At 50.2% G+C, this 14,228-nt stretch overlaps 1 protein-coding gene across 15 annotated transcripts in view; it reads left to right on the forward strand.

Annotated features, from left to right (window-relative positions):
• Positions 1 to 14,228, forward strand: part of Dnm2 (dynamin 2) — an 84,279-nt gene that overhangs the window by 55,226 nt on the left and 14,825 nt on the right. For 3 of the 15 annotated variants that reach the window (XM_047532065.1, XM_047532069.1, XM_047532063.1), the window contains exons 9-15: positions 542 to 609; positions 1,292 to 1,430; positions 3,711 to 3,797; positions 6,188 to 6,258; positions 7,522 to 7,551; positions 9,427 to 9,478; positions 10,422 to 10,433. In XM_047532065.1, coding sequence (XP_047388021.1) covers positions 542 to 609; positions 1,292 to 1,430; positions 3,711 to 3,797; positions 6,188 to 6,258; positions 7,522 to 7,551; positions 9,427 to 9,478; positions 10,422 to 10,433 — 459 coding nt within the window. Of the gene's footprint in view, positions 1 to 541; positions 610 to 1,291; positions 1,431 to 2,600; positions 2,740 to 3,710; positions 3,798 to 6,187; positions 6,259 to 7,521; positions 7,552 to 9,426; positions 9,479 to 10,421; positions 10,434 to 14,228 lie in introns of all 15 variants that reach the window. The other 12 variants (XM_047532071.1, XM_047532075.1, XM_047532068.1 and 9 more) reach the window with 6 other exon arrangements.

Raw genomic sequence — 14,228 nt, forward strand, 5'->3', positions numbered from 1 at the left:
TTGTTTACAATAAAAAAAAAAAAGAAAAAAAAGAACAGCTTACAGCTGGGGAAAAAAAAAATTATGTCTCTTTGTGACTTGCATTTTTCATGCAGTAAGCATCTTCCCAAACTAGTTATCAACATATAGCAAATCGTTAGTGGCAAAATAGTATGCTGTTTTATGGCCATACAATCATGCACTTAATCTGTCTCCCATTTTTGGATATTTAGGTTGTATTTACATTTTTGGCAGTTACGAATAGTTCTGTGCATGATGCTAAGTCTTTGTTAATTCCTTAATATAAATTCCTAGAGTATTGGAACTAGTGAGTGACACTAGGCATGTTTTGGGGGGATTATTGCTTTACACAGACCATGTGAGAGTTAGTTTTAGAGCATCTTTGCTGAAACTGGGTTATAATTTTTTTTCTTTTTATTCTTGAATTAAATATTCTGCCCTGTGAATACAACTGCACTTGGAGATCACCTTCCCCAAATACATACCTCTCATGGGGTCTCCCAGGAACCTCCCTGCATGCGTTTGGCTTATCTCTTCACAGATGGAGTTTGATGAGAAAGACTTAAGACGAGAGATCAGCTACGCCATTAAGAATATTCACGGAGTCAGGCAAGTTCCCTTCCCCTTCATAGTGATACCTCCAGCCATTTGGGATCCCCAAACCTCTGGGCACCCCAATTGTGAGGCTCTTGGGTGATTTGCAGGAGCTTTATGCCTGTCCTTGTGGGTCTCCAAAGGCGTTGAGGGTGGCCATGTTTCAGTCCTTCCTGAATCTGTTGCAGGCCACCAGGCTGTCCATGGCCCCAGGTTTAGACACAGCTGGTTGCATTGGCATAAGCTTTAGTCACTGGTAAACTAAGAAAGCTTACCACAAATTTGCCTGGGGCAGGGTAGCAGAGCTGATTCAGGTTCATAGAAATCTAGCAATCCTTATCAAAGGTCCCTCGTGATCCTCTTGGGTCCCCTTCTTTGCTATTTCCACAATCCCAGAATGCTGGGGACTCGAACTCGGGTCTTCAGCATGAGAGGCAGGCACTCTATGAGATGGGCTATATGGCCTGCACTGGGTCCCCTTCTTATTCCAACAAAGGTCTTTCCAATTGTCCAGCCTTTATTGCCATGGGGTCCTCAGGTCACCCTGGTTTTTCCCGCTGTGGACTCAGGCATCAGATCCCCAGATTTGATTACCCTTCTTCCTTCTCAGGGACCTGGCCAGTACTTAGGAAATTGCTGATCATGCTTTGTTTCTTTCTGACTTATCTCCCCTGCCCCCGGGTACGGATGGTTTTAGGACTGGGCTCTTCACCCCGGACTTGGCATTCGAGGCCATTGTGAAAAAGCAGGTCGTCAAGCTGAAAGAGCCCTGTCTGAAATGTGTCGACCTGGTTATCCAGGAGCTAATCAATACAGTTAGGCAGTGTACCAGTAAGGTATTGGATTCTTGGCAGGGTGACTCCTGGCCTTGTGGAAACCGGGATATGGGAGTTTGGTATCAGGCCCCCAGTGCTGGTCATCCCCCAAGTTACCTAAATTTCAAAGAACTTGACCTCTGTCCAGAGGAAGGGATGGGATCATGTCAGCTGGGGCCCAATGGGGGGTGTCAGGCCTCCTGAACTGGCCAGACATGTGAACAGGCCTCCCTGGGACCCTGATACCAAGCCTAGCATGTGTCTGGTGGCATTGGGGCTTCACTGGGCTGTTGCTTTGCTGCCTTCTGGGAAGCAGAGAGAGGGACCCCACGTCAGCTGCTGGAGGCCAAGCCCCTGAAATCTCCCCGTCACCCTTTCTTGACAAGTGTCCAGTGTCCTCTGGCTTTTCTGAAGCCAACCCCTTCTGTGTCCCCGTGGTACTGGGAAAGACCCAGATGCCAACCACATAACAAGCGTTTAGTGCCCAGCTTGACAAAGCCACCTGATCTCCCAAGTGCCCCATGCCAACTCCCCTGCACCCCATGCCACACACCCCTGCCCCCCATGCCACACACCCCTGCCCCTGACCCAGCCTGTCCTCAGTCCACCTGATCACAAGTGCATGTGTGCCACTTTTCACAGGTGACTGCCTCCACTCAGCAGGATGTGCTGGGCTCCCCAGAAGGGCCTGTTTCCCAGGGTAGCACGCTTTGGCCAAGCCACTCAAGTGCTTCCCAGTGGGCAGTCTGCTTGTGCGACCATGATGTCCTCAGCGCTCTGGGTTGGCAGGGAATTTCTGCTTGAGCCCTTTGTTCTTAGTCTGGATAAGTCCCCATTTGCTTCTTAAGCTCCTTCAACTGGTAGAGGGGGAAACAAACCTGCTTGGGTTGCGGATTGTCATCCTAGAACCCTTTGTCATGAATGTGACCATTCAAGGCCTCCGTACATCATAGCTGTACATAGATCATGGTGACCCATAGCACTTCCATAATTAATGCTAGACCAGCCCTCCCCTCCCCCTAGGCCTCTGTGATCTGAAGCAGCTTCCGGGGCAAATGTGGGCACAGGCCCTCCATGCACGTACTAACCAGCTGATTCTCGTTTCTTCTCTCTCTCTGTCTCCTGTCTTGTTTGTGGCCTGCACTATCCCTGGGTGTCTTTCTACTTCGTCCCACCCTCCGCATGACCCAGGACGGGGCTCTTCACCCCCGACATGGCCTTTGAAGCCATTGTGAAAAAACAGATTGTAAAACTCAAAGAGCCAAGTTTGAAGTGTGTTGATCTCGTGGTCTCAGAACTGGCCACAGTCATTAAAAAGTGTGCTGAGAAGGTAACAGGTTTTGTTCTTATCGTCTCCGCATTTGTCCCCCATCTTATCCCTTACATTTGTTTGTCTCAACCCGAGCATCTGGAAAATTCTTCCTTGGAGGAATCCCCTTCTGTGGACCAGTTGTCACCTATTGATATCTCACCTTTGCATGGGCAGTAACTGGGTCACACACATACATCCCACCTTTGCAGATTCGGGTACAGTGGCGACTGGAGGCCTTTGACATCATACAGATGCATTGCTTCTACAATGCCTATCCCTGCGACCCCTGGAAAAGGGTAGTTTCCCAGCTGTCAGCAGATCACTGAAATACATTTGTCAACTTGTAGGCCCATACGTTCTTAGGTTGCAGGGCATTTGAGAAGTTTTCAGGAGTAATTTGACCACTCATTCCATTTTCCCCAACTTGTGAATTTAGCCCAAACCATGAAAGATGTAACTCCCACAGGAGTGTGCTTTGGTTCAGTCACTGCTACAGACAAAGGTGAGGGGCACCGGGGTGTTCACCCAGTGGGTGCCAAAAAGTGCAATAATCAGGAATGGTTTCTGGCAAGGGGGTCCCTCCGAAGTGGATGGCCCAGATGCTGCCCACATCATCCTAGAGGAAGTGCTATATACTCACAAACTTGGAAAGCGCCCTCCACGGTCTCTGTCACCTAGCACTGAGCGGGAGGGGCCTGCTGGAACCTTGGGTGGCAAACACAGGCCATTTGCTTTCTCTGCCACCTTTCACCTACCAATCTCTGGCTCGCAAAGCAGCTCCTGGTGTGCATGCATGGGCACCCTCTCTCTTTCCACTCTGCCCCCTACCCACCATCCTGTTCTTGTCTCCCAGCTGGAGCTGCTGTGAGATGGGAGCAGGGTGGGGACTTGGCCCCTCCATATCACTCCCTTGCATTTTCCACTTGTGTGCTTCTCCCTGGACAGGCCACTACGACCCCACCAACTCGAGCCCTATGCTTGTTCCCCAGCTCAGCTCTTACCCGCGTTTGCGAGAGGAGACAGAACGAATTGTCACCACTTACATCCGGGAACGAGAGGGGAGAACCAAGGACCAGGTATTGGCCTTTTGTCTTATTTTTCAGGTATAATTTTTATGCCATCAATTTTGAGTGTAGGTTCTATAAGTTTTGAAAAATGCATAGAGCACTAATCAAGATTTAGTGTGGTGGGCTAAGGATGTGGCTCACTGGTAGAACGCTTGTCTAGTGTACTTTTGATCCCCAGCAACGTTAAAAAAAAAAATCCCCCAAATGTATCTTATGGTTCTGATACCTCCCTCCACATTCCCAGCCTTGTGCCCCTCTGTGGGAGACTCTTCCACCCCCAGGCCCCAGCTCCTGCCAGCTCCTCCCTGTTCCTGCAGGATCTTATATGAGCTCCTATGGTAGCTGTCCTGGTGTTTGGGCTTCCCTGGCCCAGCACCATGCACGTGGGGTTCATGGTGGTGCTTGCTGCACATGTTGGGAGCTCATGGCTGTTGATGCTGAGTGGCAGTCCCTGTGGATAGAGCACAGCACCTGTCATTCACGTGCCCCTCAGAGGGTGGCTGGGGTGCCATGGGGCAGAGTGGAGTATACCCCCATTAGCCACCGTCCTCTGTAGCAGTCTCATCTGTCACCTGCTGAGCCCTGGGCTGTCATTACAACTTCAGATGGCTCCACATGTGGATTGTGTCACTTTTCCGTCGTCCTTTGTGGTCTTATAGCAGCTGTTCAGTCCAGAACCAAATGAGCATATGTGTTGTATTTGCTTATATCTTGCTTTGTTTAGATCAGTCCCCCTGTTCTTGTCATCATTGGGGAAGAAACTGGCTCATTTGTCCTGCAGGGCCTCCCCTAGTTTCTACTGGACTACTCGTTTCCTCTGTGAGCCAGTCCACTGTCACCTCGTTGCTTCGTAGCTTCTGAAGCCTGGAAATTTTATCAGAAGTCTGGAAGATTCCAATTCATTTTGTCATTGTTGGCAGAAATGCTGCTGTCCCTTGCAAATGTAGACAGCCCCTGGTGCCCCACAGTTGACAATGCCAGGCTTGAACCAAGGGCTCTGGGATGATAATTCAGGCTTTACAAAACCAGCCCACAGGAGTTCCCTTGAACAGAGCACCCCTTTGCAGTCTCCAACAACCCCCAAAGTCCCATTTATCCTTGAGGTCTGTGAGGCACAGTGAGGGAAAGTGACTGGCCAGGGATCAGTGGGAGCCTGGTTGGGGGCACCAGAGCTCCTCCTCCCCAGCAGTCTGACCTGGTCTTAATGGGAATTGGGTCAAAGAACTGCCTGAACCTGTGCTTCCCATCAAGCACCTTCATGCTGGGCACACTCGGATAAGAAGCGTGTGGGGGAATTTTCATAGCATGGTGTGTTTGCAGGTGCCTCTTCTGTGTCTGAGTCTGCATCCTTCCTGATGTGTACATCAGGATGTGTATACGTGTGCACACATGTGTGGGTGCCTGTGTGTGTGTGTGTCTCATTTTAATGTTCTCACTTGGCTAGGTTATCTTTGCAGTTTTTGTTGTCATTCTTTTTGGTTTTAACATTTTATTTGGAATTAATTTCATTAGAGGAAAATTTCAAAAAATAGAACAAGAGCCTGTATACTATTTACTTAGAATTAGCTACTGTTACCTTTTTACCCATCTGCTTTTTCATTCATTTGGTGTTTTAGAATATATGCACACTTGCACACATCACACACGTGTGTGTGTGTGTGTGTGTGTAAGCTCTTCAATTTGAAAGTTGCGTTTATAATGTGTCAGGTGCTAAAGATTTGATGCACTGTAAACATGGCTGAGGCAAAGCTGAGTGGTCGAGTGCATGCTGAGCATGTGCCAGGCCAAGGGTTCTATCACTAGCACTGCAGAGGAAAAAGAAGATTGAACCCTGTGCAGTAGAGCCTCCTGTTAATCACAGTCCACAGCTTAGTAATAAAAGATGCGGGGTCACGAGGCTACTTAGAGTCGGAACTGAACCTCTAGCTCTTGTGGTCTACCTGTGCTGCCTGGCACTGTGCTCTTTTAGCTCAGTCTTTTTTTTTTTTTTTTTCCCCAGTACTATGGTTAGAACCCTGAGGACTTTACCACCAACTACAACCCCAGTTCTTTTTTTTTTTTTTTTTTTTTTTTTTTACTTTGAGGCGGGTTCTCACTAAGTTGCTGAGGCTGGCTTTGAGCTTGCAATCCTCCTGCCTCAGCCTCCCAAGTTGCTGGTATTATAGGCATGTCCCACTTGCCCAGTTTAGCCCAGTCTTGCTTGCCGGTGAGGTCCCTACTGTGGAATTACCCTGTCCCCTCTGAGTGCTTGTGAGCCCCCAACCCCACTCCTCCTGGCTCTTGCCTGGGAGGCTAAGTGTTTCTGGGTCCACTGCTGACAGGGTGCATAAAGTGCTCTGGCTGCTGCCCCTCCTGTCCTGGCCGGGCTTTATACCCACAGCAACCCCACTTTCCCCCAGATTCTTCTTCTGATAGACATCGAGCAGTCCTACATCAACACGAACCATGAAGACTTCATTGGATTTGCCAAGTATGTACTTTTGGGGACAGTATCTGGTGGGGTGGCCCCAGTTCCTACCCCCAGTGCCTAAGGGAGGAGTTCCCTCAGAGGGCAGGCGCCAGAGGGTCTCTGTCAGGGGTCCCTGATTGAGGCATAGAGCCATTAGAGAGTTTGTGGCCCCATCCCAGTGTCCCCACCCAACATGCTTTCTGTGGGCATCCCAGTAGTTTATAAAATAAAAAGACGGTCCTTGGTCAGACTCAGTTAGGGGTGGGGCTGGCCAACTGCAGTGTTCTTCTCATCTGGGACCTTTCAGTGTCTCTCATGAACCATTGTGTAGCTTTTTCTAAACTTGGTCCTTTCATAGCCAGAGCCTCCTACAGGCTCTGAGTTTCAGAGGGTCTCTGAGATGTGCTGTTTGGGGTGTGTCTGACTTCTGGGCATATGTTGGAGGTTTAAAACCAGAACCTTGTGGCACCCAGATGTGGGATGGGCTTTGTTTTAGGAAAGTTGTAGACAGAAATGGTAATGGTCTTGGGTGTCACCCACCTGATTCCATTAGCTCTGGGTTCCCTTGACAAGCTTGAGCATCACTTGGATTGTTTGATCCCACCAGGAGCCAGCTTCCTTGTTCTGCTGGTCTGCCTTCCGTGCCAGGCATGGTGATAGAGCAGCATGCAAGCCCCAGCCAGGTTCCCACCCTCAAGGAAGGCCCCTTGCAAGGCTCAGTCTTGCACCCTTGCAGTTAGCATACAGGATGCTCAGGGCCAGGTGGGGGCTGTGAGGGAGTCCCAAGGGTGTCCTTGAGGGCTGGTCTTGGAAGTCCTGGAGCTTCCTTAAAGAGGGCCTGCTGGTGCTAAGACTTGAGCAGCATAGGTCTTTGGGTAGAAAGTGTGCCAATACACTGGACAGTTGATGCAGGGTCTGTTCTATGCTGGGCAGGTGGTAGATGAGTGGAATAAATGAATGAATGAGGGCATGATCAAGGCTCCTCCCCAAGCTGAGGGGGGTGGGCTGGGGAGCCCTGTGGGCTATACTCAGGTGCGGTTCTTAGAGCCTGAGACAGACAGCTATTCAGCCCTGAGATAGCCCCTCCCACCCCTGTTCTCCCTGCCACCAGGTGTGCATGGGTGGAAAACGCTGGTCCCCCTCTTTGGTTTGCTGCTGTTTTCCTCACTTTGATGTCTCTGCTTCTCACACTTCATCCACAGTTCCTTCTCACAATCTCTCCTGTTTTTCCTTTGACCACTCCACTCTTTCCTCTGGATTCCGGGGCCTTCCCACTTACCCCAGCTGTTACTATACTGAGCAGCTGGTCACCGGGTGGGTATTGCCTGCTGTGTGCCTTTTCCCTGGTGTGTGAATGGGGACACCTTGGCTGGGTGGCCCTAAGGCCCGGGGGGACATCCCAGAGGTCCACTGAATAGCAATGGAGCACTGTCTCAGAGATGGGGCCAGTGCAGAGCCTTTGGATAATCAGGGAATGAGGCAATTATAACCCCTGCCCTTTTGGAACTCACAGGCTAGGGAGATGGAGTTATCGATCAAGTCATCACAGAAAGAATAGGCTAGAAATGGAGAATAGGCAAGGGGCTGCAGGAAAGGAGAGTAAGGCGTGAGGACTGGAGAGATGTTCCTGAGGGAGTCATGACAGCAGGTGAGAGGCAGGGAACTCCAGGGAATCAAGACAGAGAAGGAAGTCCAAGAAACAGGAGCAACCAAGGCAAGGTGGAGGTGACACCAGGAGGACCCAGTAGGCTGCAGGGAAGAATTTGGAATTTGGATGCCCTCCAGGTACCTGCAAATCTCTGATTGGGTCCAACAAGGGTGAGGGCCCACCACATGGGCTGCTGTTTGAGGGAGGTTGGAAGCCTTTAAGCAGTGGGATCTCCCTGTCCCCCAACCCTGCTGTGAGTGTGGCTGTGCTTGTTCTCACCTCCTTCAGATGCCATTGATGCCACACTTCTTCCTGTGCTTAGATGTCCTGCAAATGTTACAAACAACTCAGAGTAAATGGCCTATGGTAATCTCATTGAATATTAGGAAATTGTTCAATGACATTCTGTCTTCATTCTTAATATTCCAACCTTTACTGATTGAGAACTAGAAGCTTCCTATACACACACATTCATTCTGCCCTATCCATCGACCAACTGAAGCTGTAAGACAAAACCCCAGAGGCAATCAAAAAGCTGGTTTGCTTTTTGATATTATTTGAAAAGTTCCAGCTGAAGCAATGAGATAAGAAAATGTGATGAAGATGTAAGCTGTTTGCAGGTGGTGGTATGATTATTTCAATAACAAATATATTAGAACTAGTAAGGGGGTCTTCATTTGTACCTACACGAAGTAGCTAGGAAATAAGATGAACAGAGAAGAAAAGAAGCCGAGCATGGTGGCACACACCTATAATCCCAGCTGCTTTGGAGGCTGGGGCAAGAGGATTGCAAGTGGGAGGCCAGCCTGGGTTATTTAGGGAGACTGCCTCAAAGTAAAATAGGAATTGGGTGTGTGGCCCAGTGGTAGAGTCTGGGTTCAGTCCCTAGTACCATTAAAAAGAAGGAGTGTAGGAGGGAACAGGAGAGGGAGGAAAAGAGAAAGGAGATCAGAGACTGTAGACAGATTAGGAACCTTGTAGATGGTTCCCTGTTGAACTTAAATGTCTTCTGACTTGGGTCAGGAGCCATGGCAGACTAGTGCCATTTTCATAGACAGCAGCTATCCCACAGTCTGACCTGCAGGGCTGGATTTCCTCGTGGTTAGAGCTTACAGTCTGGTTGGTGTCAGGGATGGGAAGAGAAAGAACAGGAAGAAGCCTCAAGTGTCTGACCCCCAACCATCCTGGTGCTGTGGTACTCCTGGAGTCACCTCCTGCCTGCCTTCCAGCTACCTGGCACTCCAGCTTCTCCTGTCCCCTCTTTGAAGCTCCAATGTCTTGTGAAAATAACTAATATTTTTGGGGTGTCTGAGATTAGGGTCTGGAAGCCTTAGTTCAACCACATATGCTTTCTTGTTCAGTGGGCCCAAGCTGTTTTTCTTTGGCAGCTCTCTGCATGCAGAGAGCATCTCTCTTCCTCTGTCCATAGCTGGTTAATTGGCCCCCAGGGAAATAACCCCCACCTGGGCCACTGGGGCCTCTTGCTCCTTATCCCTCCTGGCATCTCATCCACATATGCCTTCTCTGTGCTTTGATTTCAGCGCCCAGCAGAGGAGCACACAGCTGAACAAGAAGAGAGCCATCCCCAACCAGGTAGCTTCACCAGGCTGCAGCCACCACTCCACCTGTGGGCGTGGGGGAGGGCGCAAGGGATGACCGAGACTCAGCAGTGGCACTTGGTACATGAACTGCCCTGCCAGGACCCCACCCCTAAACACCAGACTATCCACTCTATTAGCCTCTGAAGTCTACTTAGATATCAGTGTTTCCAGAAAACAATCTTGAGTGCTGATGCCTTGGTAGGGCCACAGGGGCAAATTTCACACGTAGAAGGTCCTGTTCTGTTGGACATCTAAGTCAGGATGGGGTGACACAACCATCACATCAGGGTGTCTGTAAGCAAATTGAATTTCCCATCTCCTACTGCAAGTATTAGGGACTGTAAGTGAGACCCATGGAGACTATATTGTCACTGGCAGCTCAGGGAAGTCTGGGGTGGTTTGAACCCCACACCTGGACAGATCCTGAGCCTTAATTACTTGTCCCAGCTAGAGGCCTTGCAAAATATGGCTTTATAAATGCCAATATTAGGTATGTCTTTTTTTTTTTTTTTTTTTAAGAAAACATTGTCTTTGTAAAGTTTCTGCCATTTGTCCCTGCCTTTCCCACATCAGGCTGGGGTGGGGGTGGGGGTGGGGGCTCTGCTGTTTATCTTGCACGATTATAGTCGGATGAAAAAAAGAATGTAACCTCTGCATGATTATTATTATTATTTTTTTTTTTGCTGCTTGCCATAGGTAATATGTACATTGTTGCTTTTTCATTTTGAGAAATGATAATGAATTAAATATTAACACCATGAATATAATTAATAGCATGTAATTTTTTTTCTTTTGCTGTTTTTTCCCTGCTCCTCTCTTCTCCCATTATTGTGCTTTTTCCTGCTTTTTCTCCGTCCCCCCATGTCCCTTTCGTCTCTTTTCCTCTGCCTGCTCTTCCTTGATTTACCCACAACCCTAACTTTGCATTCTCAAAGGGGGAGATCTTGGTAAGTACCTTCTTAGTGTGGTAGCAATCATAGAGAATCTAGTATGGGTGGAGACCCTGCCCAACCCATAACATTCCCTTCCCCAAAAAATAACCAAAAAAAAACCAAACAAACTAAAAATAGAGCTAACCTGGAAACCCCACATCAAGTTGTTATTGGACTGGGTGTCAGTTGCCCTCACACAAACACTAACCTGACCACCCCCTTTGTCAGAAGCCTGTCCCTCCAGCTGATGCCTGGCAGGTTCACCTGGTGTCTGGCAGGTTCACCTGGTGTCCTATAGATCAGGGATGGCAAATATTCAGCTTCTATACTGCCCCTGCCTCTGTCCCACTTCCCTGGCTATGGAAGATTCTCCTCAAGTCCTGCTGAAATTTGTTCTTGCTGCTGCCACTCCTCTTACTGCCTTCAGTGAAGACATTACTCACTGACCAGAGCATGTTTTTCCATGTGTAGAAATTTCCCCTCCTGTACCCATGGCAGGCATGGCTAATCAATCCAGCTCTTCCCCTTGTGCCTTTCCTTCATCATGTGCCCAGGTGGCAGACATTGTTCATCAATCCTGACATTCTCTTCTAACACATATGCCACCACTCCCCATTCTATGACTGATGTGACTAACTGATCAGGGTTTTAAAATTTCTTCATGTAATACTGCTTTTATATCCGTGACAGGCATGACTAATCATTCAGGATCCTATCCTGGATTGCTGCCACTAGCTTCCTGCCTCCATAGCAGATATGACCATTGATGAAACTGTTCTGTTCCACTTGCCCCTTTCCTTATCCTTTGCCTGGGACAGGCATCAATAATTGATCCTAGCACCTATTCCTGCCATTCTGAGAAGTCTCACCATAGTATTCTGGGCAGGGTGAATTGTATTTGCCATCCCTGCTGTAGGTAACACCTCCTCCCCTTGCTTAAGCCCTTGACTGGCCCAACCCAGCCCCGGAGTGGGAAGAGGCCCTTGCATCTGAGAGCTGAGTCCAGTTCAGGGCACTCACTGCGGGCACCTGGCCTAAGCCCCAGGTTGCACCTCAGAGAGCACTGCCTGATCTCCAGTCCTCAAGAGGTCCCCTTCTCCAGGACTTTCTCTGAGAACTGCCAATCTCTGAGAACTGGGCAGGCCCCACTTACCCCAGGGTCAGTAGCTGAGACAATGCTGTCTCAGGGCTTTGATGTGCCTGGGTTCCTGGAAGATGAAGATAGAGCCAAAGTGAAAGCCTGGACCCGTGGGGAGGGTGTAATGGTGAAGAGATTTGCCTTAGGCCTTTGGTTCCCACTCTCCACACATGACCCTCCTCCCCTCACCAAGTTCCTTTGAACTTGAAATGGTCCTCTCCAAACAGTTCAGGCACATGCCTGCTTCTCTCCTCCCCACACCCCAGGTATTTAGTCATTATTTTCCTCTCAGATTCCATAACCCTGGCCGTAAAAGCCTTGAGTATGGCTGTGGCCTCTGGGTGTCCCAGCCATGGTTTTCATCCCTGCCTGGGACCCTGACTCAGAGAAGGCTGGCCTAGCCTGCCCGCTGACCCCAGCTGCACTGCTGCTTGCCTGCTGCCCCTGGCTGGCCCTACTTCCCTCCCTGCACCTACCTGCCTGTCATTTGTTCACCCCGGACCTCAGGAGCCCTACCTGTCTCTCCTGTCTCCCCACCCTATACTACCCCCCAACCCTATCTTGTAAGCCAGGTCCCCTGGGGATGGACCCCTTGGGTCTCCCCTTTCTTTGGATCACAGTATGAATTTGCCCACCACTCACAGTTCACTAGTGGGGGATTTAGTCTCTGACCATTTCAAGCTCTCATGCAGGTAGTTCTCTAGGTGGCTTGAAGGGAGGGTGCCTCAGGGCTTTTGCCAGGTCTCACCAGCAGCCTGCGCTCCAGCCTCCTGCTCCAAGGCCTGGGTATGTCTTTCCAAGGATGTGCTCTGGGAAGGTCTCAGGCCTCCCCTAGCCTCGGGTAGAAGCAGGCGGACCAGGCCACAGAGGGATGGTTGGAGCACAACTCTCTCCTAGGAGAACAGAGATCACACCACGTGAGATTTCTTCTTTGGGGGAGCAGACAGCCTAGGTCCCTGTTTCATTCCATGACTGAACCTAGGCCTACTATGCTCTTAATCTGTGCCAGGCCCTGGGCTAAAACTGGGTGAGGCAACCCCTCTACCTGCCATGGGTGGATGAAGGAACAGAACAAGGCCATAGAAGGCCATCAGGTCTGGGCCATATTGTTAGAACCAGGGTGTCCTTTCTGGGTCCTGCACAAGTTGACCTTGGCCTTGGTCTGTCTAGAGACGAGCTTTGCTAACAACACAGCAACTATCCCAGTGTGTCTGGGATTGAGGGCATTCCAGGACACTGAGCTAGCTTTTAGTGCTTATATCAGGACATCCTGGAAAAATTAGGATGAGTTGGTCACCATCTTGTCAGGGAGAGTACCATGACCTTGTTTGGGCTGCTGCCCTCTGTTCCGGATGGCTCCAGTGGTCCTGAGATCTCTCTCATCATCCCAGTGAAGGATAAGTCTATGCCCTTGACCTTAACAAAGGGTGCCAGGTGGCAGCTTATGCTGTCCCCAGCATGGACAGGGACTTCAGCATGGCACAGGGTCCCTGGGGCTGTCAATGGCCATTCTGTCTTCCTGGCCTTCTGCAGCTTGAAGCCAACATACAATCACCATGGATAGGCAGGAACCATGGGCTGGTGACCCTGTTAAAATTTGATAGCCTAGGGGGAGATCTGATAGATACAGTGAAACCCATTCTGAGAGCTGCCTGCCAGGAAGGCATCGAGGCCCCAGACTCTCCCTAGAGACACCCTCTCAGGTTCTCCTGCCTAGTGCTGCCCTAGGAGGACCCAATACCAGCTCTTCCCGGCTGTTCATGGCCATGTGCAGCTCACCCTCTAGAGCTTGGCCTGTCTGTTGCTGTCTTGGCCCCAGGCAGCCCTGTCTGTGCCTCCATGTGCTTTCACTGCCCCGGGGTTCCCAGTTCAGTGGAGGGGGTCTCTGGTCCACATGTACCTACCTCCATGTCCCAGGGATCATGGGAGCATAAGAATGTGACCAGCCCCTGGGCTGCTCGCGTTTAGCCATCAGGTAAGTCTCTATGCAGGCCTGGGTTCTTCCCTGCACTTGGAAGACAGCTACAGCCAGACAACCCCCATCTATGGGGTTTCCCAGCCCAGAACCCCGAGGTGCCTTGCAGAGAAAACTGCAATTTATGGGCTTAAAGCCATGCCGGTGCATGATCCTCACCCATGATGGCCCTTTTAGGGTCCCTGAGGAGGTTCCTCTGTGCTCCAGCCTTTGTCCCCAGGCCTCTAGGTAGAAATGTTCCCCCAACTCTAATGACCTGGGCACAGATGAACCAATAGTGAGGGCAGCAGTCAGACTGTACATTTGGAGTGTTTGCTGGTTGGCCCCAAAAGGAAAGTGAGTAAGAGCCATTTCATGGTATGGGCAACTCCTTTAGTTCTCCAGCAGCAGCCACCTGCCAGAAGGTGTCGGGGGCAGCACTGAGGGGACCCTTGTTTACCTTATCTCACCCAAAGAACATGTCACCTTCCACATGCCCCTGCCCTGAACCCAAGCCCCAGACTTCCCTGGGCCTCTTTCCACCTGGTGGGCATGCATTATGCCTCCTATGTTAACCAGATTAACCCCACACACAGAGGGGCTCACAGGGTCCTGGTCCCATCAGCCTTGAGCCAGTGAGTTGCTGTTTGTCTATCTGTCTGCCCACCTGCCTGGGCACCCTGCCTGGTTTCCAACTGAGTGCTTGGGGTGAGATGGA

This window comes from Sciurus carolinensis, chromosome 17 (assembly GCF_902686445.1).
Source record: "Sciurus carolinensis chromosome 17, mSciCar1.2, whole genome shotgun sequence".
NCBI lineage: Eukaryota > Metazoa > Chordata > Mammalia > Rodentia > Sciuridae > Sciurus > Sciurus carolinensis.